The following is a 23232-nucleotide window of genomic DNA, read 5'->3' on the forward strand; positions in this document are numbered from 1 at the left end:
AAGATATTTAAATTAATTAATTGTTTGATAAATTAAAATTTAAAAATATAATGCTCAATGATATTTTATATCATTTTTTGTTAAAGGAGATAAAAAATTACGTATAAATTAAGATATTTTTTATTTATCAATATATTTATAAAAAAATATTTTAAAATTGGAGACTGACCACTTAACTAAAGTTGACTAACATGAAGATAAAAATAAGTGTTATGTATAAATTTTATAAGATAAATATAAGAATAAAATGAAATTGACATAATAAAATAGTCAAAAAAATATATTTAATGAAAGAAAAATAGTCAACCATAATGGTAAAAAACATAAAAATGATGTGAATAAAACACTAAAAATTATTCATTTAGAAAGACTTTTTGTATTTATTTCTTTTTGCTGGTAACCTGTAGTTGAATTTTATTTTCTTTGATGTGCTCTTTTTAAAGTAAGATTGACTATTCATTAGAGGACGTCAAAACAGTTTGTTTATTTGTTTTTCTCCTTAATGGATTTTCTGAGATTGAATAAACTTCATTTGATGATGAAGATGCATTTTTTGACTTATTGGATGCTTGTAGCTTTGAGCTTTTATCCATGAATTTTTTTTTACACACTTTTCTTTAATGGACTTTCTTCTTCTTTGATGATGAAGATGCATCTTTTGATTTCTTGGATAGTTATAGCTTTGGACTTTGATATAGGTTTTGTTATGTTGTGAGTAACATTGAAGAAGAAGGGAAAGAGATGTGACAAATACAAAAGGAGAATGCTCTTCTTTCTCCAAATCATCATTGCTAACGTGACAACGTAATAGTGAGGAGTTCAGCTTTAATATATTATCCTTTAATATGCATCATTTGTTGAGATCATTCTTAAATTATGATTGGTGTATAAGTTCCCCTCTTGTAAAATATCATTGAATTTTGATATCATATTCTCTCATATCGCTACATGTAATGGAGTTTCCTGTTGCAATGTATTTAAAAATACAAATCGGATTAAAATTAAAATTATTAAATAAATTTAATCAATATAAAATTTATTTAAAGTAATTTAATGTAAAAACAATTTGCATTTTGTGATATGTAATATTGAAGATAATAAATAAAATGATATTTGTAATAGTTAAAGTTGATGTCAAATATATTTTTTACAAACTAATGTGAAAAATAAATAAATTTAAACTTTGTTTAACCAACATATTTTTTTATAGATTAGCTTGAAAACTAATTTTAGATCATGACTTTGTTGATGTGAAATATTTATTTATATTTATATAGCAGAAAATATATTAAAATTTAGAAATTATTAATATGAAAAAAATTGAATGATATATAAAATGTAAAAGAAAATGATTATAGAATGAAATATAGAACATTAAAGAATGAAGGTCGTGAACATAAGAAGCATTTGGAGATCAGGAAGATTGAATTGAAATGTTTTGATATAGATTTTGTTATGTTGTGAGTAATATTGAAGAAGGAAAAGAAAAATGATAAATACAAAAAGAAAATGATCTTCTTCAAATCATCAATTTTAGTGACATGACAGTGTAATAGTGAGTAATTCAGTTTTTATATATTATAAATAGATTCTTAACGTGAATAAAATGTTTATTTGATTATAAGGTATATATTTATCTGAAATAATGGACTTATATTCTTGTTATGTGAATGATCTACAATATTGTCAATTGTTTATTGACTTGACCTTGGATATGTATTGATTATTGACTCGACCACAACAGAATGAGCTTCTTTTCTGATCCCACACAATTTAGTTTACCAGACTCAATACAAAGCTATCTAAGTATCACCATCTTCATCCTGCAGCTCCTCATCAAAATGAAGTGTTTTTCTCTCTTGTTATTTGCATTTTGGTCTATATATATCCACCTGTTTTCTCTCTTTTCATTGAACTCACTATGGTTTATCTCAAACATAACTGTTTTTGCATCAGGAAATGAGATTGATCATTTGGCACTGATAAATTTCAAGAAATTCATATCTACTGATCCATATGGAATCTTGTTCTCTTGGAATACTTCTACTCATTTTTGTAATTGGCATGGAATCACATGCAATCTCATGCTCCAAAGAGTTACAGAGTTAAACTTGCAAGGATACAAGTTGAAGGGATCCATATCTCCGCACGTAGGCAATCTCTCTTACATGACAAACTTCAACCTTGAAGGCAACAACTTCTACGAGAAAATCCCAAAAGAATTGGGACGGTTGTCACGATTACAGAAACTCTCTATCGAAAACAACTCATTGGGAGGGGAAATTCCTACAAACTTGACAGGTTGTACTCATCTCAAACTCTTGAACTTAGGTGGGAACAATTTGACTGGCAAAATACCGATCGAAATTGGCTCACTTCAGAAGCTTACATATTTGAGCCTTTATATGAATCAATTAACTGGAGGAATCCCATCATTCATAGGGAATCTTTCATCCTTAATTGTTTTCTCAGTGGATACTAACAACTTAGAGGGAGATATTCCGCAGGAAATATGCCATCTCAAAAACTTGACAGAGGTAGAATTGGGTATCAACAAACTGAGTGGGACATTGCCTTCATGTCTTTATAATATGTCATCTCTCACTACAATCTCAGCTTCAGTAAATCAACTTAGAGGCTCTCTTCCACCCAACATGTTCCACACCCTTCCCAATCTCCAAGAACTTTATATTGGTGGCAATCATATCTCAGGGCCAATCCCACCTTCCATCACAAATGCATCTGCCCTCTTAGTACTTGACATCAATTCAAACAATTTCATAGGACAAGTTCCAAGTCTGAGGAAGCTACAAGATCTTCAACGTCTATCTTTGCCTGTGAACAATCTAGGTAACAATTCAACTAATGGTTTGGAGTTCATAAAATCATTGGCAAATTGTAGTAAGTTGCAAATGTTAGCTATATCCTACAATGATTTTGGAGGTCATTTGCCAAATTCCTTGGGCAATTTATCCACCCAGCTTAGTCAACTATATCTCGGAGGTAATTGGATATCAGGAGAAATCCCTGCATCAATAGGAAATCTAATTGGCTTAACTCTCTTGGGGATAGAAGATAACCTCATTGATGGGATTATCCCAATAACTTTTGGGAAGCTTCAGAAGATGCAAAAGTTAGACTTAGGCACAAACAAGCTGTCAGGAGAGATAGGAACCTTTTTAAGAAACCTTAGTCAATTGTTTTATTTGGGTTTGGGAGATAATATGTTAGAAGGAAATATTCCTCCAAGCATAGGAAATTGCCAAAAGTTACAATATCTAGGTCTTTGGCAAAACAACCTTAAAGGAACCATACCCTTAGAAATTTTTAATCTTTCCTCTCTAACAAATGTGTTGGATTTGTCACAGAACTCATTGAGTGGGATTATACCGGAAGAAGTGGGCATCCTTAAACATGTAGATTTGCTAAATTTGTCTGAAAATCATTTGTCTGGTCGCATTCCTGAAACTATCGGAGAATGCATAATGTTAGAGTACCTATATTTGCAAGGGAATTCCTTATATGGAATCATACCATCCTCTTTGGCTTCACTGATTGGTCTAATAGAATTAGACCTCTCAAAAAATCGCTTGTCTGGAACAATTCCTGATGTTCTGCAAAATATTTCTGTTTTGGAATTGTTGAATGTATCTTTTAACATGTTGGATGGTGAGGTACCAACTGAAGGTGTCTTTCAAAATGCAAGTGGGTTAGGGGTGATCGGAAATAGTAAACTTTGTGGAGGCATTTCAGAACTGCATCTACCACCATGCCGTATCAAAGGTAAAAAACTTGCAAAACACCACAAGTTCAGGATGATAGCAATTTTAGTTAGTGTGGTTGCTTTTCTTGTCATACTTTCAATTATTCTAACTATCTACTGGATGAGAAAGAGGAGTAACAAACCATCTATGGATTCTCCAACAATTGACCAGCTGGCTAAAGTTTCATACCAAATCCTACACAATGGAACTAATGGATTCTCGACTACACAATTGATAGGGTCTGGAAATTTTAGCTCTGTCTACAAAGGAACACTTGAGTTAGAAGACAAAGTTGTTGCCATTAAGGTCCTAAACCTTCAAAAGAAAGGAGCTCACAAGAGTTTCATTGTTGAATGCAATGCACTTAAAAATATTAAGCATCGAAATCTAGTTCAGATTTTAACATGTTGTTCCAGCACAGATTATAAAGGTCAAGAATTTAAAGCTCTAATTTTTGAGTACATGAAAAATGGAAGCTTAGACCAATGGTTGCATCCAAGGACTCTAAGTGCAGAGCATCCAAGAACATTAAACCTTGATCAAAGATTAAATATCATGATTGATGTTGCTTTTGCAATACATTATCTTCATTATGAATGTGAGCAATCGATCATTCATTGTGATTTAAAGCCAAGCAATGTCCTTCTTGATGATGACATGATTGCTCATGTAAGTGATTTTGGCATAGCAAGACTTCTTTCAACCATTAATGGTACCACTTCTAAGGAAACAAGTACAATTGGAATAAGGGGGACTGTTGGCTATGCTCCTCCAGGTATGCTTTAAATTCTTGAATCAGTGTTTCTTTGAATTCCTCTATCTTTCCATGAAAACTTGATATTTATTTAGCAACTACAAAGTACTGACAACTTTTGCTATTATTTTAGAGTATGGAGTGAGTTCTGAGGTGTCTATGAATGGTGACATGTACAGTTTAGGGATTCTTATTTTGGAGATGCTCACCGGAAGAAGACCCACAGATGAAATCTTTGAAGATGGTAAAAATTTGCATAACTTTGTGGAAAATTCATTTCCTGATAATCTTTTACAAATTTTGGACCCATCACTTGTACCTAAACATGAAGAAGCAACAATAGAAGAAGAAAACATTCAGAATCTTACTCCAACTGTTGAGAAGTGCTTAGTTTCACTCTTTAAAATTGGACTTGCTTGTTCAGTGCAATCACCAAGAGAAAGAATGAATATGGTTTATGTCACTAGAGAGCTAAGCAAAATCAGAAAATTCTTTCTCGCTGGTAAGATAAATGGAGAATGACTAAATTATCTGCATATTACTGGAGAATAACTGTAGATGTGTCAGATTGCTTCTGCCAAATTTTAACAGCAGTTTTATTTGTCCTTTGTTTTTTATTTTATTTTTTTAAATTATTTCATACGTATTAGTTTTCCTTTTCAAACTTAATATAATAAAATTGAGATTTCTAGATGCTTAATTGCATATGTTGTTGGCTTCGTCTCTTACCTGATTAATTGCCTATTTACTATTTAGTTACAATTTCATTATCTGCCATTTTGCCATGTATTTAAAATTTCAAAACTACAATGGTAACCGAATTCTTCTCGAATTTCAGGTCTGAGATCAAATGCCACAGCTATTTCAGTCAGAAACTGATGTGTATGTTGCATGGTGTACTCTAGTAGAGTTAAATCCCGGGTGTGAAACTGTTTAATAATTTTGCCTCAGTTATGCACTCGTATGATTGCATCCGTCCATTCTTCAAGTAACATATATATCGTATACTAAATGGATGTAATACTCTATTTAAGTAGTGAACTTGTTTTTTTTTTTTCACGGAAAAGTAATGAACTTGTAGTTCCTTTATTTTTATTTCCCATAAGTTCCCAAATTTTAATGCAGAGCATCAAAATGTTTTCAAACTAAATCCATATTCACTGTACCAAATTTTTATTTTATTTTATATTGTTGGGATACATAAACTTCTCTTTAATATTTAGGGGCTAAATAGCAGAGTCTTCTTTCTAAATTTGGTTTATGTCTTTATGTGACATGAAATTCATAAAGGTGAAAATATAAAAAAAAAACTTTCAAAATGAAGTATACAATTTAATGTTTAAAAACACACAAAGTACACGAGCCATAATAAAAAGTGGATTGAAACAGTATAAGTTGATGCAGAGACTGGATATTGCTTCATATAGAGAATTTCAACCGATCTCTCAAGTTATGGATTTTCACATTTCTGAGTCCAAGTCTTTGTAAAATCATGTTGCAGATTCAATGTTTTTTTTTTTGGTGAATTATTCAATGTTTAAATATTAAGACAACAAAGGAGAAAAAAATACATTTCAATCTATTCAAGAGCTACTACTTGTAATTTGTGAAAGAAGTAAATGAATTTAGCAACAACTTTTCTAGGAGACATACTAAGATCAAACAATTTAATCTAGTGTTTCTCTGTCAGTTTGAGACAGCAAGTGTGGCCCAAAAATATAGTATATGATACATTGCAGAGCTCAAATTCCACTTTCAACTTTTTCTTCACATTTTTAAATGTGTCTGTCATTGGAATACTTCCTAATAAAAAAATTGGTAGTAAATGCTGATATAGAAGTAGACAACCATACAGAAGATGTAAACTGCACAAGAACTTATTTTTTTACAGTAACATATCTCTTATTAAATATAAATATAAATTTAACCCACTGTTTTAAAAGACCCGTGGATTGCACAAGTAAAAATACTAGTCACTCAATAAAAACAGAATAAATGAATTAGTATAGCAGAATGATGTTTTTATGGTACATTGGAGAAAGTCAAAAGCAGAACAAAAAAAATTAAATGTGTACAGATAAGTCACATTGGAGTGCATTCATAAGCTCCAAAGGAGGCAGAGTAAAATTGTACTGCTGCAGCACTTGTCCCCTGCTAAAATGTGCAAGTTGATCTGCGACAGTATCAAACAGCTCAGCTAATCTGTGTATTAACATTCCTAACACAGAAAGGAACGCTGGAAATAAAAAATAGTATGCTGAAACATTCTACAAACAAACATTATCGTCCAAGCATTGTCAGAGAAGATCATATTATTTCACCACTTCCAGTCCCACCATAAAAATTGCCAGCTACTGATGTATATTTTTGGGGGAAAAATTCGTGAAAAGCCAATCCTACAAGATAGAACAGGTGAGTAACCTGTGTGTGAGGCAACATTCATCCGCATCCATAACTCCTTTCTGTGGGGAGAATCATGCAAACATCCTCCCTGTGAGATGAGCATCAAGTACACGCTGAATGCATTCCCAAGTGCCACGCATGTTTTTTACAGTTGGTTGGGAGAGCCTCATCAAAAGCCTGCAAAGGAAAAAACAAACAAACAAACAAACAAACTTTTTCAGGAACATTAAGCCTCCAAATTTTCTTCCAGAGAGGATGGGAAACTGTTGGATGTTTAAGAAACAAGGTATATGCTGAAGAAGCTGTATACACTCTGCTCATTACCTAGCCAGACCACAATGCCATTTTCTGTAACCCATAATGCTAAATTCTCTGGAAGTGGAGCGCGCAGCTTTGCCAAATTCCTTTGTACATTCTCCCTAACTTCAGATATAGTCAAGTGGGCATCTTCAATATGCACAAAATTCACATCTAGACAAATAGGCCAAGAACCTAACCAATTGGAGAACCAGAAGGATCAAGGACTGCCCCACACCTAAACAAGGACCAAAACCATCCCGAAGCTTGTCAACAGATTTCACAATGCTACACCAGACATAAGAAGCACCTCTCACACTGGTAGTCCTAAGAAGCAGAATGATGTTTTAATTAATTTATACTTGCACTTTTTTTTCAGACCGCATAGATGATATCCTATGCAAGGTGCTACAATCAGCAATAAACAATTCTACAGAAATAACTGAAAATAGATTTAGGTTTTTAATGAAAAGGGTTACTAAATCAATATTCAGCATTTCAGCTTCAAGCCTGGTTAACATCGCTAAGAAATGTCGTTCCTGCATGATAAACAAATTGCTAGCAATTGATACCAGATATGTCACAGCCCTCAACTACTGTTAGCACTTTAACAAATAACTGTATATACTGACTCGGAAAGAATGCTTTAATAACAAATACTAATTCTCTCAATAATTTTGCATACACCATGTACCAAATTCACTAATCACTATACCAAGTACTGCATACAGAGTTCTCTTTAGAGGAAGTCTTGTAATAATAATGTAAAAAGTGACAAACCATGTAGCTATATGAACAGTGTACCCATATCCCGTACTTTATAACTATGTTCAATAGTATTTAAATAACGTGTATTTAAACCTGCGGGAAACATAAATATGTCCTAGATACAAATACAGTACCGTACACACTACACAGGAATATGACAAATTTTAAAAAATTATAAGTAATGTCACGGTTAAAATATAATATATAGAATGAATCTAAAGTTAACATAAAACAAAACAAAAAATCACAGAAAATTTATGTTTTAAAAATGAACAGGTTATTATAAAATAATAAAATATGCATGCCACATCCAGTATTAATCTGATATTGCGATATTTAATTAATATTGATATAAAAAATTTAAAAAACAAAAGTATAAACTTATTAAAATGTAATTGAAGTAAATATGCATGCCACATCCAGTATTAATACATGTCTAACATTATTACAATACAAAATGACTACTATCTAAAGTTTAAATAGTGCATTGTTGACAATGTAAAAAGATTTTACAATGTCTTTCACTCACAAACAACTATGTATAATAAATTTGTTGACTTTTACAATAAGTCCATATGTACCTTAAAAGTCACATCTACCATAATTTCGAATTAGTTAACATTGTAAAAACTTTTATTTAAAACTAGTTAATGTAAAGCTAGGTTCAAGACTGAAAAATTAACAGCAATTGAAGAACAAGAATCTAACAATAAGAGCATATTTCTGACAGAGTACATTGTACTAAGCAAAAAAACAAAAAGCTATAATCTGGTACCAAAGTTCTTAGAAATCAAGAATGAAATATCAAAACAAATGTTAATTATTTCTGATTATACAACTAGAATAGAGTAAGTTTAAGAAACTCAACATGCAGATGAAATGACTGGATAAACAACAATTGCTGACACTTTGTGACTATTGGTTTCATTCGTCATAGCCCCACAATTTTTCCCACTCAATCTGTATCTACAACTGTTATAGTTAAGACAAAGTTAACTATGTATAGACCCAGCATCCCATATCAATTTAAAAAAGGAAAAGAGCAAGGAAAACATGTAGCTTACATGGAAGGATGAATAATTCTAGGTCTGATGGATAACTATTATCAGAAAATGAGCCTTTCATTCTCTTCCTTTTCATTTAGGATAAAGCCATGTATGGACTCTGCAGTCTGTGCATGCCCAAATAAGAAAATTGCACTTCTGCTCATTGGCATCTAGCAGCAAATCAGTTCACTAGTTGATCATATCATTGACTATCATTTTCCTTCCACAAATGCAATCTGCAATATAATTGCAAATTGTATAAAAAGTATTTACTGGCCAAATTTACTGATAGCATTTTAAGATGCTATAACATGTTTACACAACCTATAATTTTGACTGAGCCCTGTACAAATACACTGGTTTAAATATGGTGAATTTACAAATAGATCAAAGTCTATGGAATAGATGAACATTTTATTTTATCCTTTTAGGATTATGATCACCACTGTAACTTGTAAGTTGCAAAACATTAATAGTTTGAATGGACAAAGGCAAGAGGTTTGAACAACTGAAGTTGTTAAGTGGTACCATACTCACTTGTCACCTGTTTGGCTCACTTGTCACCTGAACAACACATCTTACAAGACATCAGCAACTTAGCCTGCTCCAACATTCACTGATGGCCTTTCGAACATTCTTTGGTTTGCAGACCTGTTGAACAACCATGGCCCAAGTAGAAGCTTTTGGCAGCAAAAATTTATGCATCATCACTTCTATAATTTTGGAAGCACCTATTGTTCTCTGTCGCTTAACTAACCGGACTACAAGCTCATCTAGAAACTCCCTCCCATCTTGAGGTGGGTTCATATTTTCTCTTAAAGTTTTCAAGAAAATGTCGCACGTAATAAAATCAGGATCACAACCTTGATCTAGCATAATATTTAGAATATCAATGGCACGAAAGATGCTCTTCTGTATGCAAAAAGCATTTAAAAGTATGTTATATGTGATCACATCCGGTTGTACCACTGGCCCTTGACAAAGCATCTGATTGAAAAGTTTCAGTCCCTGTTCTACTAAGTTTGCATTACAGAAGCCATGAATCATTGAACTGTAAGCCACAACATCTAATTTAATTCCTCTACTCAGCATTTGCTTCCACACCATTAAGGCCTCCATAAACTTCCCATCCTTGCACAAGCCATTAATGAGTATACTGTAACAAACCTCATTATGAATACAATTATTGTTTGCCATCTCTTTCCAAACAAGAATAGCTTTATGGCTATCACCTGCTTCAAAATAACCCCTCATTAGGGAGCTGTAAGTGAAAGAATTGGGCAAGTAACCTTTATTCTTCATTTCAGATAAGAACCCCCTTGCTTCATCCAGCTTCCCTTCTCGGCAAAGACCATCTATAAGAGCACTATAAACTATGGTATTTGGTCCACATCCTTTTCCAACCATTTCCTTCCACAACTCCATTGCCTGATTGAATTTTCCCTCCTTGCACAGGCCGCTAATAAGGGATGAGTATACATACTCATTCCCCCGATGACCTCTTGCCTCTAAGGAAACCAACACACGAGTTCCATCAGATGCTCTACCTTGCATAACAAACCCATTAATAAGTGTTCCAAAAGTAACATCATTAGGCACACACTTATTTGACACCATCTGATTCAACAGACTCACCGCCTTCTCCAACTTCCCCTTGAGGCACAACCCATGAACAAGGGCATTGTACGTAACTTCATTCGGGACACAACCCTTCAGAAACATATTATCAACCAGCTTGGCAGCGCGCCCCAAGTCACCCTTCTTGCACAACGCACTGATCAACACATTAAACGCAACCAGGTTCGGGAAGGTCCCCTCAACCTGCATTTCGTCCAACAACGAAACCGCCTCATCAATTCTCTCTTCCTTGCACAACCCATGCATCAATGTCGAATAGGTATAATTATCCGGAGCACAATTCCTGAGTGGAATCTCTCTAAAAACCTCAATTGCTTTATCAACCAAACCAAGCCTACACATGGCCTTAATGACCAAATTAAAAGTGAGTGCATTAGGGTGAATGTTCAAACTCTTGGATGCAACAACATGATTGTAAAACTCCAATGCACGATTGAAAAGACCCTCTTGAACAATCACATTGAGAACAGAATTGAATGATTTCACGGTTTGTTTGCACTGAAACTCACCCCACATTCTGTGAAACAAGTCCACAGCTTTCTCAGGCAAATGGGCCTTCCCATAAGCTTTGAACATAACAATGAAATTCTTCTCTAAAAATACCCTCCTTTCGCGCTTCATTTGATGAAGCACCTCTTCCAGGGACCGAAAATCGAGGGAAGAGGCGTGGCTTTCAATGAGGGAATAGAAAGACAAATCGCCCAATTTGTAAGAACCCATTTGGGTACCTGATTTGAAGATTTCAGATGAAGGGTGGGGTTTGTGGGAAGAGGAAGAATAAGAGGGGAGTGTAATTAGGGTTTGGGAGAAATAGCGATGGAGAGTTGTTCGAAGAAGGTTTGTGGGAAATGATGAGTGCTTTGGCATGACATGGATCATTCGGGAAAAAAAAAAAGTGGGGTTTTGAGGTAATGGGCAGTGTCACTGACTCAGTGAGTTGAGTTTATAGTTTTGAGAATGTTAATGTTGTCTTGTCGGAGATGGAGGCGATTGTCTTCTCAAGTTGTTGCATTTTCATGGAGACGATGACTGTGAGTGACGGGGTCTAACACTAACGTTTGTTGTTTACATGTTTTTTGTGGTAAATTTTTCTTTTTTATTCTTTGTAAATTGGTTTCGGAAGTTTTCCACACCTTCAACCCTAATTACTAATTAGATGTATTTTTAATTATTTTTTTATTTTATAAATTAGAATAAAGAAGGGAGTTTTTACTCTCTTTATTTTTTTTTAAAAAATATGTATATTTAATTTTCTTATCATATTTCAATTTTAAATTATTTTTATGCGACAATTTAAATAATTATAAATTTAAAATATTATTATGTAAATGCATTTAGATAAATTATGAGGTGTTTTTTTAACTCTTAGTTCATTAGGAAAATAAAAAAAAATTTGACTGATGTATAATTTGATCGAGAGATAAATAAAGTTTATTAAAAATTATTTTTATCAATCTTAATTTTAATATATTAATTATTTGTGCTCAATCATTTGATTATTTTTTTAAGTAGGGTTCAAACTATAAAAAAATTTAAAATTATATGCACATGTTTAAGGAATAGAGATAGAAAAAAGAAATTGAGTATATAGTGAAAGTATAAAATAATTTTATACTTTTATCCGATATGCTACCACTTGCTAACCAATACTGGTGAATAAATAAAGACTTCTTTGCAACAGTTTCGATTCTGTTGTTTTTTTATTAAAAAAAATCGAAAGATGGGGTTAAAAAACTACTGGGATTTCTAATTTTATTGCAAGATTGTCACGGACAACAACAAAATAATAATAATAATAATAATAAATAAATAAAACATAATGAATTTTGAAAAGCATATTGTATCTGTATCCTATTTATTCTTCCTACGTTGTAAATACTTGCTGTTTAAATATTATTCAATATAGTTTCGAGATACGTGATATTGAGAGAATTATGTAACTATGCTATTGAAGCATTCTTTCTTAATAAAGTCATTTGTTAAAGCGCTAACACTAGTTGCAGGCTGTGACGTATTTGGTATCAAATGTTAGCAATCTGTTTATGATGCAGAAACAACATTTCTTAGCGATTTTAGACAAATGGTATAGTAATCCTTTTCATTAAAAACCTTAATCTATTTTCAGTTATTTCTGCAGAATTGTTTATTGCTGATTATAGCACCCTGCAAAATATATATTTTATGCACCCTAGAAAAAACAACTGTGCAACTATAAATGAATTAAAACATCAGTCTGCTTATATTAATTCACTTCTTCTATTTTAATCAAGTAATATGACCCTCATTTTGGGATTCAAGGCTTACTATGGTGTAGAATTTCATTTAACTAGTGGAATTGTGGAAGGGAAATCTAAATTCAAAATACAAACAGATAGAGTACACATATCTAAGGCCCTTCATTTTTTATGTTCTGTGTATTCAACTTTGGATGGCAGCTTCTCTTGTGGGTGAGCCATATCATAAGTTGCATGGAGGCCAAAGAAAAAGTAATAGATCAGCATTACCACAGTGCACACCCCAAATCTTATGAAGGCATCATACTCCAAAGACCCCATGAGGAATACATTTGTTGCAATTGACAAAGATGGCACCCATGGAACAAGTGGAACACCCCAAACTCTTGGCACCCTTTGCTGAGTCAAAAAAAGTTGCATCCCTAGTGTTGCCAAGAACCAGATAGGAACAGTCACAGTGTATCCAATCCAACCATTAGGCCTAAGTCCCCAATAAGCTGAAATTCCAATTGAGGAAGCAATAATGAGCACCAAAAAGATAACTAGCTTTATCAAATTCTCTCTTGGTGTGACCCCTCTCACATAGTACCTCCTCACCAAAAGGGCAGCAGAGATCATCATGAACACGAAGAGCGCGCTCACCGATATCAAGCTTGACAACACATCCAAGCCTGTGAAAAAGGCTATGGTGGCACTTGCAATGGTAATCAAGAGTGTAGCATTTATAGGAGTTCCTGTCTTAGGGTGCACAAGAGCAAACCACGGAGGGATCATGTGGCAACGCGCAATGTGAGTAATGTATCGTGCCTGCGACAATCTTGCCACAAGAAGCACTGTGGTCATCCCTTTAAGTGCACCAAAAGCTACCACATATTTAGCCCACTTCATTCCTACATTCTGAAATGCAACTGAGAAAGCAGCACCAGTGTCAATTTCTGTGTATTTCTGCATCATGCTCAGTGAGAGTGCCATCAAGCAATAAATCACTGTGATCATGGACATTGACCCAACCAATCCTATTGGTATGTCCCTTGATGGATTCTTGGTTTCTTCAGCCATGGTTGCAATACTATCAAACCCTCCATATGCAAAGTAAAGAATTGCAGCAGCCTTAAACACCCCTTTAGCCCCATAAGGTAAAAACGGAGTCAAATTTGATGTGTCAGCATGAAGAAACCCTGCAACAATCACAAATATAATAACAGCAGTGTTGATGGCAGATGCTATCCAATTGAGAACTGAAGTTTTTCTTGTGCTGATGATTGTGATTGCTGAAGCAATCACCAGAACCACAGAAGCTATAGGGTCCAGCAAGTTGTAACCCTCTTTGAGATTTGTTTTAATGCACAGCGAATTCTTTGGACGGTTCAAAAGGCTTGTGAAGTATGAAGTCCATGATCTTGCCACTGCTGCACTTCCAATAACACTCTCAAGAAGAATGTTGCCGGCAGTTATGAAAGCAACAAAGTCTCCTAATTCAACTCTCAAGTAAGCAAATGAGCCTCCTGCAGAAGGAACTTCCACAGCAAACTCTGTGTAGCAGAAAACAGAAAGCATTGCTGAGAAGCCTGAGGCAACATAGGATAAGACAATGGCTGGTCCAGCACTGTCATGAGCCTGTTGACCAGTGAGCACAAAGATTCCTGCTCCGATCACCGCGCCAAAACCGAACCATATGAGGTCCCACCAGTTGAGGCAACGTTTCATGTCATGCTCACTTTGTTTCTTGAGTTCCTCTGTCTCAGTGGCATCATCTGATCTTGCTAAGAGACGGTCCTTGAACCTTAGCCGTGTTTGAGAAAGGGCGGAAACGTAGTTGTTCCAGCTTTGGAAGGACTCCTCAGGCAAGAAATCTTGTTTGCTCCATCTCCAATAGCCTCTTTGAGGTTCAGCCTCATCTTTGTCTCTTGTGGAAGCCATTCAGAATTTTGCTTCTTTTCTGAAGCTACCAATTAGATTTTGAGTGGAAGCCTGAGGAGGAAAACAAGTATAAGCAGATATCTTTGAAGTATGGAATTGAGTCCTTCCAAGTGTCATAAAATCATAAATTCTTTTGTCAGTTGGTGTGGAATTTCCACTCTTCATCAACTGTCCTTTAGTGTGCATTCAATAGAAGGGCCTCATTACATATAAGAGGGTGTTACTCTGCCCTTAGAAGATATTATCATGCTGAATTTTACTTATTACTTTCAGACAAAAATTTATTTACATATATTAAATCCGATCCACCAAAAAAAATATATTAAATCCAACTTATATAAAACAAGCTACTCATTGGAGAAGGCAAAGAAAGTAATTTCAGTAGTTGATGAAATATAAGCAAGTTGTTTTTGGAAAAAGCTTACATTTATATATATATATATATATATATATATATATATATATATATATATATATATATATATATATATATATATATATATTATACTTAAAAGGACATTTCAGAACCACAGAAGTTCATAATCTTGAGCTTTGTTTGTATCGTAAAATTATATTTGGTGTATCAGATAATTGGATTTTGGAACGAGTGTTTGATATGGGAACAGCATGTACTAAGTGTGAAAGAGTCAGCATACTAAAGCCAAGTTGGGATTCTCGCCACGTTGTTATCAAATTAGCAGTCAAGGCACGATGTCTTTGGAAAAACAATTGAAGCTGTCACATTATGCCAACTAAGGTGAAGATCCAAGATTTATCACAAAAATATCCTAATTAAGGACTAACTGTTGTTTATCTTCAAATTAACAGTGCATTAATGTAGACTAATCAGTGTGCCAGATATAATGTAGATACTGTCAAAGTAAGTGTGGTCCATTTGTGGCCATCTGATTTGAAAATTCTATTGATTCTTATCATTGAATCTTCAATCCCTGCCCATGTAGCTTACTAGTTATAAGCTTGCTCAAGTCAACACCATCAAAAGATAACCCTATCCCTAGAGGGTTTGCATTATCATATGTGCATTCTTGGATATATTGTGTCATCTATTTGTTCACATTTGATATATGAAAATAATGTGATTTTGTCGAGAAATCATGTTTAGTTGTTTTTAAGCAGTTTCGGCTATAAAAGCACTTCTGACTAAAAGTAAAATATTGTAGTTTATGGTTGGATTGAAATTTTCACTTCATATTTTCTAAATAAGAGTTTTTAAGCACAAACTACTTCATTTTAAATTTAATTTTAATCAAAATTAGAAGCAAAATTACTCAAAATCAAGTTTGCAAACCAAACACATTATGAATTGTGTTGTATGTTGGTTCATTAACAACCATTAGTTAGTTCTTTTGCTCTTTACCAACTTGTATTTTTTTGTTTTCTGTTATTCTGTTATAATATGTAACAGTTAATTAGTTTTAAGTTGGTTGGGTTAGTTAGGCTTGAAATAGTGTTTCTATTTCTTCTTCTTGTATAGCCTAATTTTGTAGAGAGTTTTGTACTTAGAAAATTCTACAGAGATTGAATAAAGTGGCTGTTGTGAGCATAGTGTTCATCCTTTTTCCTGCATTTTGCTTATTCTTGTTCATACAAGAAACTCATTCTTTTGTGAATTAAAATATGATCTTGGCACAACAAATTGGTGCGGTGAGCGTGGAGCGATTTTGAGTTCGATGGGCTCGGCCAAATATAAGGTTGAAAAATTCACAGGGCAAAATGATTTTGGGTTATGGCGATTGAAGATGAGAGCTCTTCTTGTTCAGCAGGGCCTGGTGGAAGCACTTGATGGAGAAGCCAAACTTGAAAAGATGATGGCTGATGGGGATATGAAAGCACTACTGCAGAAGGCACACAGTGCAATTATTCTCAATCTTGGAGACAAGGTGTTGAGGCAAGTCTCTAAGGAAACAACTGCTGCTGGGGTTTGGTCAAAGCTTGAAGGTTTGTACATGACCAAATCTTTAGTTAATCGTCTTTACCTAAAACAGTCTTTGTGTTCGTTTAAAATGCATGAAGATAGATCAGTAGGAGAACAATTGGATTTGTTTAATAAACTGATTCTAGATCTTGAAAATATTGATGTCACTATTGATGATGAGGATCAAGCTTTGTTATTGTTGTGCTCTTTGCCTAAGAGTTACTCTCATTTCAAAGAGACTTTATTGTTTGGAAGAGATTATGTTTCTCTTGATGAAGTGCAGGCTGCTCTGAATTCAAAGGAATTGAATGAAAGAAAGGAAAAGAAGTCCTCAACAAGTGGTGAAGGGCTGACAGCAAGAGGCAAGACCTTCAAGAAAGATAGTAAATTTGATAAGAAGAAGCAAAAGCCAGAAAATCAGAAGAATGGTGAAGGAAACATCTTCAAAATCAGATGTTATCATTGTAAAAAGGAGGGTCATACAAGGAAAGTTTGTCCTGAAAGGCAGAAAAATGGTGGCAGTAACAATAGGAAGAAGGACTCAGGAAATGCTGCAATTGTTCAAGATGATGGCTATGAATCTGCAGAGGCATTGATGGTGTCTAAAAAGAATCCAGAAACTAAATGGATAATGGATTCAGGGTGTTCATGGCATATGACACCAAACAGATCATGGTTTAAACAATTTTCTGATCAAGCAGATGGGTTAGTACTCCTTGGAGATAACAAGCCTTGCAAAATTGAAAGAATTGGGTCTATAAGGTTCAAGTTTCATGATGGGGCTGAAAGAATTCTCACAGAGGTCAGATATGTACCTGAGTTGAAGAGAAATTTAATCTCTCTTGGTGAATTTGATAAAAGAGGGTATGTGTTCAAGGGTGAAAAAGGAATACTGAATGTAGTTAAAGACTCCATGGTTGTCATGAGGGGAATTATAGAGAATGGCCTCTATTCTGTAGATGGTGAAGTTGTAATTGGTTCTGCAGCCGCTGCAACCGGAAGAGCTTTATCAAAAACTAAGTTATGGCACATGAGGTTAGGCCATGTAAGTGAGAAGGGGTTGATTGAATTGGCAAAACAGGAGCTGTTATGTGGGGACAGAATGGAAAGATTAAAGTTCTGTGAACATAGTGTCTATGGCAAAGCATGAAGAGCCAAATTCAATGCTGGACAACAGAGAACAAAAGGTACCCTTGATTATGTTCATGCTGATCTTTGGGGTCCAACCAAGACTCCCTCTCATTCTAGAGCAAGGTATTTCTTGAGCATTGTGGATGACTACTCAAGGAAGTTGTGGATCTACATTCAGAAAACAAAAGATGAGGCTTTTGATAACTTCAAAAGCTAGAAAACACTTGTGGAAAACCAAACAGGCAGAAATATCAAGAGGCTCCGTACTGATAATGGTCTTGAGTTCTATTCTGAACCTTTCAATGATTTCTGTAAAGAGAATGGCATTGCAAGGCACAGGGCAGTTGCGAGCACCCCTCAACAAAATGGTTTAGCTGAAAGATTCAACAGGACCATTTTGGAGAGAGTGAGATGTATGTTGCTGAGTGCAGGATTATCCAAGATTTTTTGGGTTGAAGCAACAATGACTGTTGTATATCTCATCAACAAGTGTCCTTCAACAGCTCTGAATTTCAAAACCCCTGAGGAGATTTGGTCTGGCCATCCACCAAATCTAGAACAACTAAAGGTATTTGGCTGTGTTGCCTATGCTCACATCAAGCAAGACAAATTGGAACCTAGAGCTGTCAAGTGCATTTTTCTAGGATATCCTGAAGGAGTGAAAGGGTATAAGCTGTGGTGTTTGGAGGCTGGTTTTAAGAGGTGTTTAGTGAGTCATGATGTTGTCTTCAATGAAGCTGAGATGGCCTACAAGACCAAGCCCAGCATGGTTCAATCCAACACTGATCAGAGTAAGGAAACTGATTCTGAAAAATTAAATTTTGAGGTGGAGACTGAGGATAAACATGCTGAAACACAAGCTGTTAATTGGTCTCTTGATGAAGAAAAATCTGAAGAAGAGGAACAAGAAGAAACTGACTATGTGCTGGCTCGAGATAGAATCAGAAGGGAAATCAAACAACCTAAGAGGTATGGATATACTAATCTAATAGCATTTGCTCTGGTAGCTGCTAGTGAAGTTTTGGAGGAAGATCCCAAAACTGTTAAAGCTATCTTAGCTAGTAAGGAGAAAGAAAAATGGCTAAGTGCCATGAATGAAGAGATTAAGTCTCTCCATGACAACCATACATGGGAATTGATTAAAAAACCACCTGGTTCTAGAGTGGTCAGCTGCAAATGGATCTTCAAGAAGAAAGAAGGCATCCAAGGAGTTGAACCAGACAGATTTAAAGCTAGACTAGTTGCTCGAGGATTCACTCAAAAGGAGGGAATTGATTTCAATGAAGTTTTCTCTCCTGTAGTAAAACACAGGTCAATCAGAATTCTTATGGCTATGGTGGCAGAATTTGATCTTGTGTTAGAGCAAATGGATGTGAAGACAACATTTTTGTATGAGAAGCTTGATGAGGTGATATTGATGAAACAACCCGAGGGGTTTGAAGTCAAAGGTAAAGAGGATTATGTTTGCAAATTAAACAAATCCTTATATGGTCTAAAGCAGTCCCCCAGACAATGGAATAGGAGATTTGATGAATTTATGGCTGACATACAATTTCATAGAAGTCACTATGATAACTGTGTTTACTTCAAATTTCCTTCTAAAGCTGAGTTTGTGATATTGCTATTATATGTTGATGATATTTTGATAGCAAGTAACAGCAAGAGTGAGGTTGAAAAATTGAAATCTGAGTTGAGCAGGGAATTTGAAATGAAGGATTTGGGAGCAGCCAAGAGAATATTGGGAATAGAAATCAAACGGGACAGAAAAAGGAAATTTTTGTTTTTGTCCCAGGAGTTATATCTCAGAAAAGTTCTTGAAAGGTTTGGAATGTCAAATTCTAAACCTGTAACTACTCCTATGTCACAACAGTTTAAGCTTAGTACAAGTCAAGCACCTAAGACACATGATGATATAATTTACATGGAAGGTATTCCATATGCTAATGTTGTAGGGTCACTAATGTATGCCATGATATGTACTCGCCCTGACATAGCTCATGCAGTGAGCTTAGTAAGTAGGTTCATGGAAAATCCAGGCAAAGCACATTGGCAAGCCCTGAAATGGATACTCAGATATATCAGAGGATCACTTGGAAGAGTTCTGGTTTATGGTGGAGCTAGGAATAGCAGAAGAATAGTTGTTATTGAAGGTTTTGTAGATTCTGATTATGTTGGCTGTTTAGATTCAAGGAAATCCCTCACAGGATTTGTGTTCACTGCTTTTGGCACTGCAATTAGTTGGAAAGCTAGCCTTCAAAAGGTAGTGGCTTTATCAATCACTGAAGCTAAGTATATTGCTCTTACAGAAGTTGTGAAAGAATCTATGTGGCTTGAAGGCATTGCAAAGGAGCTGAAGATACAAAATGAAGTGATCAAAGTACACTGTGACAGCCAAAGTGCCATTGATTTATCCAAAAATTCTGTGCATCATAAGAGAACAAAACACATTGATATTAAGCTGCATTTTGTCAGAGAAGTTATTGGTCAAGGATCAGTTATAGTCAAGAAGATTTCAACTGATTACAATCCTTCTGATATGATCACAAAGGCTCTTCCAAGTAACAAGTTTTTCCATTGTTTGAACTTAATTCAGCTGAAGGGTGATTAAATCCCATTTCTGCAACAGTCACTGGTTTTGTTAATGTTTTGTTATTGAACCAAGGTGGAGAATTGTTGTATGTTGGTTCATTAACAACCATTAGTTAGTTCTCTTGCTCTTTACCAACTTGTATTTTTTTTCTTTTCTGTTATTCTGTTATAACATGTAACAGTTAATTAGTTTTAAGTTGGTTGGGTTAGTTAGGCTTGAAATAGTACTTCTATTTCTTCTTCTTGTATAGCCTAATTTTGTAGAGAGTTTTGTACTTAGAAAATTCTGCAGAGATTGAATAAAGTGGCTGTTGTGAGCACAGTGCAGTTTTTCTGTTCATCCTTTTTCCTGCATTTTGGTTATTCTTGTTCATACAAGAAACTCATTCTTTTGTGAATTAAAATCTGATCTTGGCACAACAAATTGCTTACTCGAGGTTGGGCTATCAGTGTGGAAGAATATTATGTGGTGGGTTATGGTATTCAGCACTTTCCTTAGATGAATAGTACTGGTAAAATTGAAACATTGATTCATAGTTTCTCACAAGAGATATTCAGCAAAACAAAATACTAACGTTTCTATGAATTATTGAATTGGCAGGGTCACAATCAACATGATTGAACGATGCCATGACCATGAATGGCATCAAGTCATCTTATGGATAAATGCGTGTGGTGAGTTATTATAAATATCTTAATATTTGAGATTGATTTTTATGGATAAAAAAAATATAACACAACTTGTTTATCAATTATCATTGTCTGTGGTGAGTTGAGTGAGGACATACAAACTCAAGTGGGTGTTGAAGTTTCTTTTCGTACTTTGAAGCGTGCGCAAACCTTAGCCTCAAGAAAGAAAGGGAAAAAAATGGTGCATACACCCTATCTCTAAGCCAAGTTAGGATTTAGGAGTCGTCACTCTAAATATAACTTTGCCTTCAAGCATTGTCGTTTTACAGGAGGCGTCACTGTAGAATAAAACACCACATGTTAGGAACCAAGAATTGAAATGGGAAAAAAAAAAGATTTTATTGACTAGTAAGAAAAGAATAGAAAACGGGAGAGAAAACTCTCCTCCAAGGGTTTCTCCTTCACAAAGGATTTCTCCTTTCACAAAGAGTTAATGTTCAATCTACAAATGATAAAATCTTCCCTCTTTCCTATCCTTCTTCCTCTATTTATATCTAATAAACCCCTCTAACTAACTAACTAACTAACTCATTAGTAGTCTAACTATATTAACTAACTCTTCCTTCTCCTTATATCCTAACAATACACCCCTCCTAAAAATTAACCTTGTCCTCAAGGTTGGAATCTGAAAACTGAAATTTCACACTGAAATTTTCTAAAGTTTTGTCTGATTACTGGAAGACAACTGCACCTCTTGTAGCTTAACTAGGAACGACCTACTATCCCTGCATGCAAATTGAGGTTTGGTGGCTTCGGTGGTGGGAGGGATAATGGTGGACTCCATATAACTTTAATCAGCTTGACTGGCTCATTACATTCCTTTTGCCTTAGCTCCATGGCTAAGTTATCAGCCATAGATGCAACAAAATTTAATGCTAAAGGCTCACCCAACAAGTTGACATTCCAAGATTCCAACACCATTGTTGTTCCAACCACCTTCATAAATGATTTTTGTTTCACCATAACAATTCCAGCACCATTGTTGTTTCAACCACCTTCATAAATGATTTTTGTTTCACCATAACAATCTTTTTATGGAAATCTAAATCTTGAAAACAATGTGGCTTGGTTGAATCACCAGCCTCAACTTCCTTCTTGATCAAATCTATAATTGGGTTATCAAGAAAATCGTTTTCACAACCCACATTCGTCACTCTGTTTTCCTTGTGCTTCTCCCTAGTTATCGATGGATCAACTTCTTCCTCCATAACCTTTTTAATCTTTTTTTCTCTTGCTAACTTTGCTTCATCATTTTTGGTTTTTTCTCCACCACAAAGGGTGTGGTTCTTGATTACTGAACCTTCTTTACTTCTGTTTTCTGATTTCAAGAACTACAATGGGTCACTGTCACACTCAAACCTGCTACCCTTCAAATCAGTTCCCCCTTCTATGTTTCTATCAAAGCTAGGTAGTTCCACCTTTCTTGCCCAAGAACTAGCCTTTACTTCACTAAATTCTGACCAACTTCCCTCCATGCTATTTTTGTCTTGTTGAGAGGCATGGGAATCAACTTCTTTAGTCAATATCTTGTGCAACATGTGTTTTCACTTTGAAATGTTGGTCCTTCCTTTCAAAAACTCTATGGAAGTCTCCCATTTTTTGGTGTGGGTTTTTGTCTCAGTTGGCTTTTCTTGCTTCAAGATACTTAATCTTTCAAAGATGTGGTTATCATGGCGATCTCCGAATCTTTTGATCAAAGTTGTGGAAAATGACTCCCAATCTGAATCTGGGTTGTTTTGGCTCCAAATGTAGAACCAATGTGTTGCAGCAGCCTCCATGCTCATAAATGCATATTCCAGCTTATGGAACGAAGGAATTTCTTGTACCTCAAAGAATTTTTCAGCCCTAGCAATCCAACCAATTAGGTATGTCCCCATGAACGTTGGCAGCTCCACCTTCTTAGCCCAAATTTGAGCTTCCTCCATCTCTATCATTGGCTTCCCCTCGAAGATATGGCAGGTCAGACCAATTTTTAGGAACCAAGAATTGAAATGAGAAAGAAAATAAAAGATTTTATTGACTAGTAAGAAAAGAACAGAAAATAGGAGAGAAAACTCTCCTC

General features: G+C 34.9%; 3 protein-coding genes across 8 annotated transcripts; 1 reads left to right on the forward strand and 2 right to left on the reverse strand.

Annotated features, from left to right (window-relative positions):
- The first annotated feature begins 1748 nt into the window (after positions 1–1748).
- On the forward strand, positions 1749–5735 carry LOC100801459 (probable LRR receptor-like serine/threonine-protein kinase At3g47570). Of its 2 annotated transcripts, none has more exons than XM_006586878.3 (3): positions 1749–4539; positions 4652–5020; positions 5357–5735. In XM_006586878.3, exons 1-3 carry the CDS (start codon positions 1842–1844, stop codon positions 5395–5397), a joined length of 3108 nt encoding a protein of 1035 aa, XP_006586941.3. In that variant the 5' UTR covers positions 1749–1841; the 3' UTR covers positions 5398–5735. The 2 variants fall into 2 exon arrangements, with proteins under 2 accessions (XP_006586941.3, XP_006586942.3); XM_006586879.3 differs by having other exon boundaries at positions 4652–4762.
- A 764-nt stretch (positions 5736–6499) lies between these two features.
- Positions 6500–11746, reverse strand: LOC100801994 (pentatricopeptide repeat-containing protein At4g20090). 5 transcript variants are annotated; one of them, XM_041005368.1, is made up of 5 exons: positions 9570–11746; positions 9051–9268; positions 7246–7456; positions 6940–7098; positions 6500–6691 (listed from the first exon to the last, which is right to left on the reverse strand). In XM_041005368.1, exon 1 carries the CDS (start codon positions 11547–11549, stop codon positions 9621–9623), a length of 1929 nt encoding a protein of 642 aa, XP_040861302.1. In that variant the 5' UTR covers positions 11550–11746; the 3' UTR covers positions 6500–6691; positions 6940–7098; positions 7246–7456; positions 9051–9268; positions 9570–9620. The 5 variants fall into 5 exon arrangements, with proteins under 5 accessions (XP_040861302.1, XP_040861301.1, XP_006586946.1 ...); XM_041005367.1 differs by having other exon boundaries at positions 7246–7545; XM_006586883.3 differs by having other exon boundaries at positions 6500–7098.
- Positions 11747–12904: 1158 nt separating this feature from the next.
- LOC100802519 (cationic amino acid transporter 5) lies at positions 12905–15013 on the reverse strand. Its single transcript, XM_003534817.5, has one exon. The coding sequence runs from the start codon at positions 14822–14824 to the stop codon at positions 13067–13069; it is 1758 nt and encodes a 585-aa protein (XP_003534865.1). The 5' UTR covers positions 14825–15013; the 3' UTR covers positions 12905–13066.
- Positions 15014–23232: the final 8219 nt, after the last annotated feature.

Source organism: Glycine max, chromosome 9 (assembly GCF_000004515.6).
Source record: "Glycine max cultivar Williams 82 chromosome 9, Glycine_max_v4.0, whole genome shotgun sequence".
NCBI lineage: Eukaryota > Viridiplantae > Streptophyta > Magnoliopsida > Fabales > Fabaceae > Glycine > Glycine max.

What these genes read in the sequence shown, in the direction of transcription:
- LOC100801459 (XM_006586878.3), top strand. Translation starts at nt 1,842, where the DNA reads ATGAAGTGTTTTTCTCTCTTGTTATTTGCATTTTGGTCTATATATATC. An exon ending in TGTTGGCTATGCTCCTCCAG is followed by an intron (nt 4,540 to 4,651) that starts GTATGCTTTAAA and finishes CTATTATTTTAG; the next exon opens with AGTATGGAGTGAGTTCTGAG. An exon ending in CAGAAAATTCTTTCTCGCTG is followed by an intron (nt 5,021 to 5,356) that starts GTAAGATAAATG and finishes CTCGAATTTCAG; the next exon opens with GTCTGAGATCAAATGCCACA.
- LOC100801994 (XM_041005368.1), bottom strand. Translation starts at nt 11,549, where the DNA reads ATGATCCATGTCATGCCAAAGCACTCATCATTTCCCACAAACCTTCTT.
- LOC100802519 (XM_003534817.5), bottom strand. Translation starts at nt 14,824, where the DNA reads ATGGCTTCCACAAGAGACAAAGATGAGGCTGAACCTCAAAGAGGCTAT.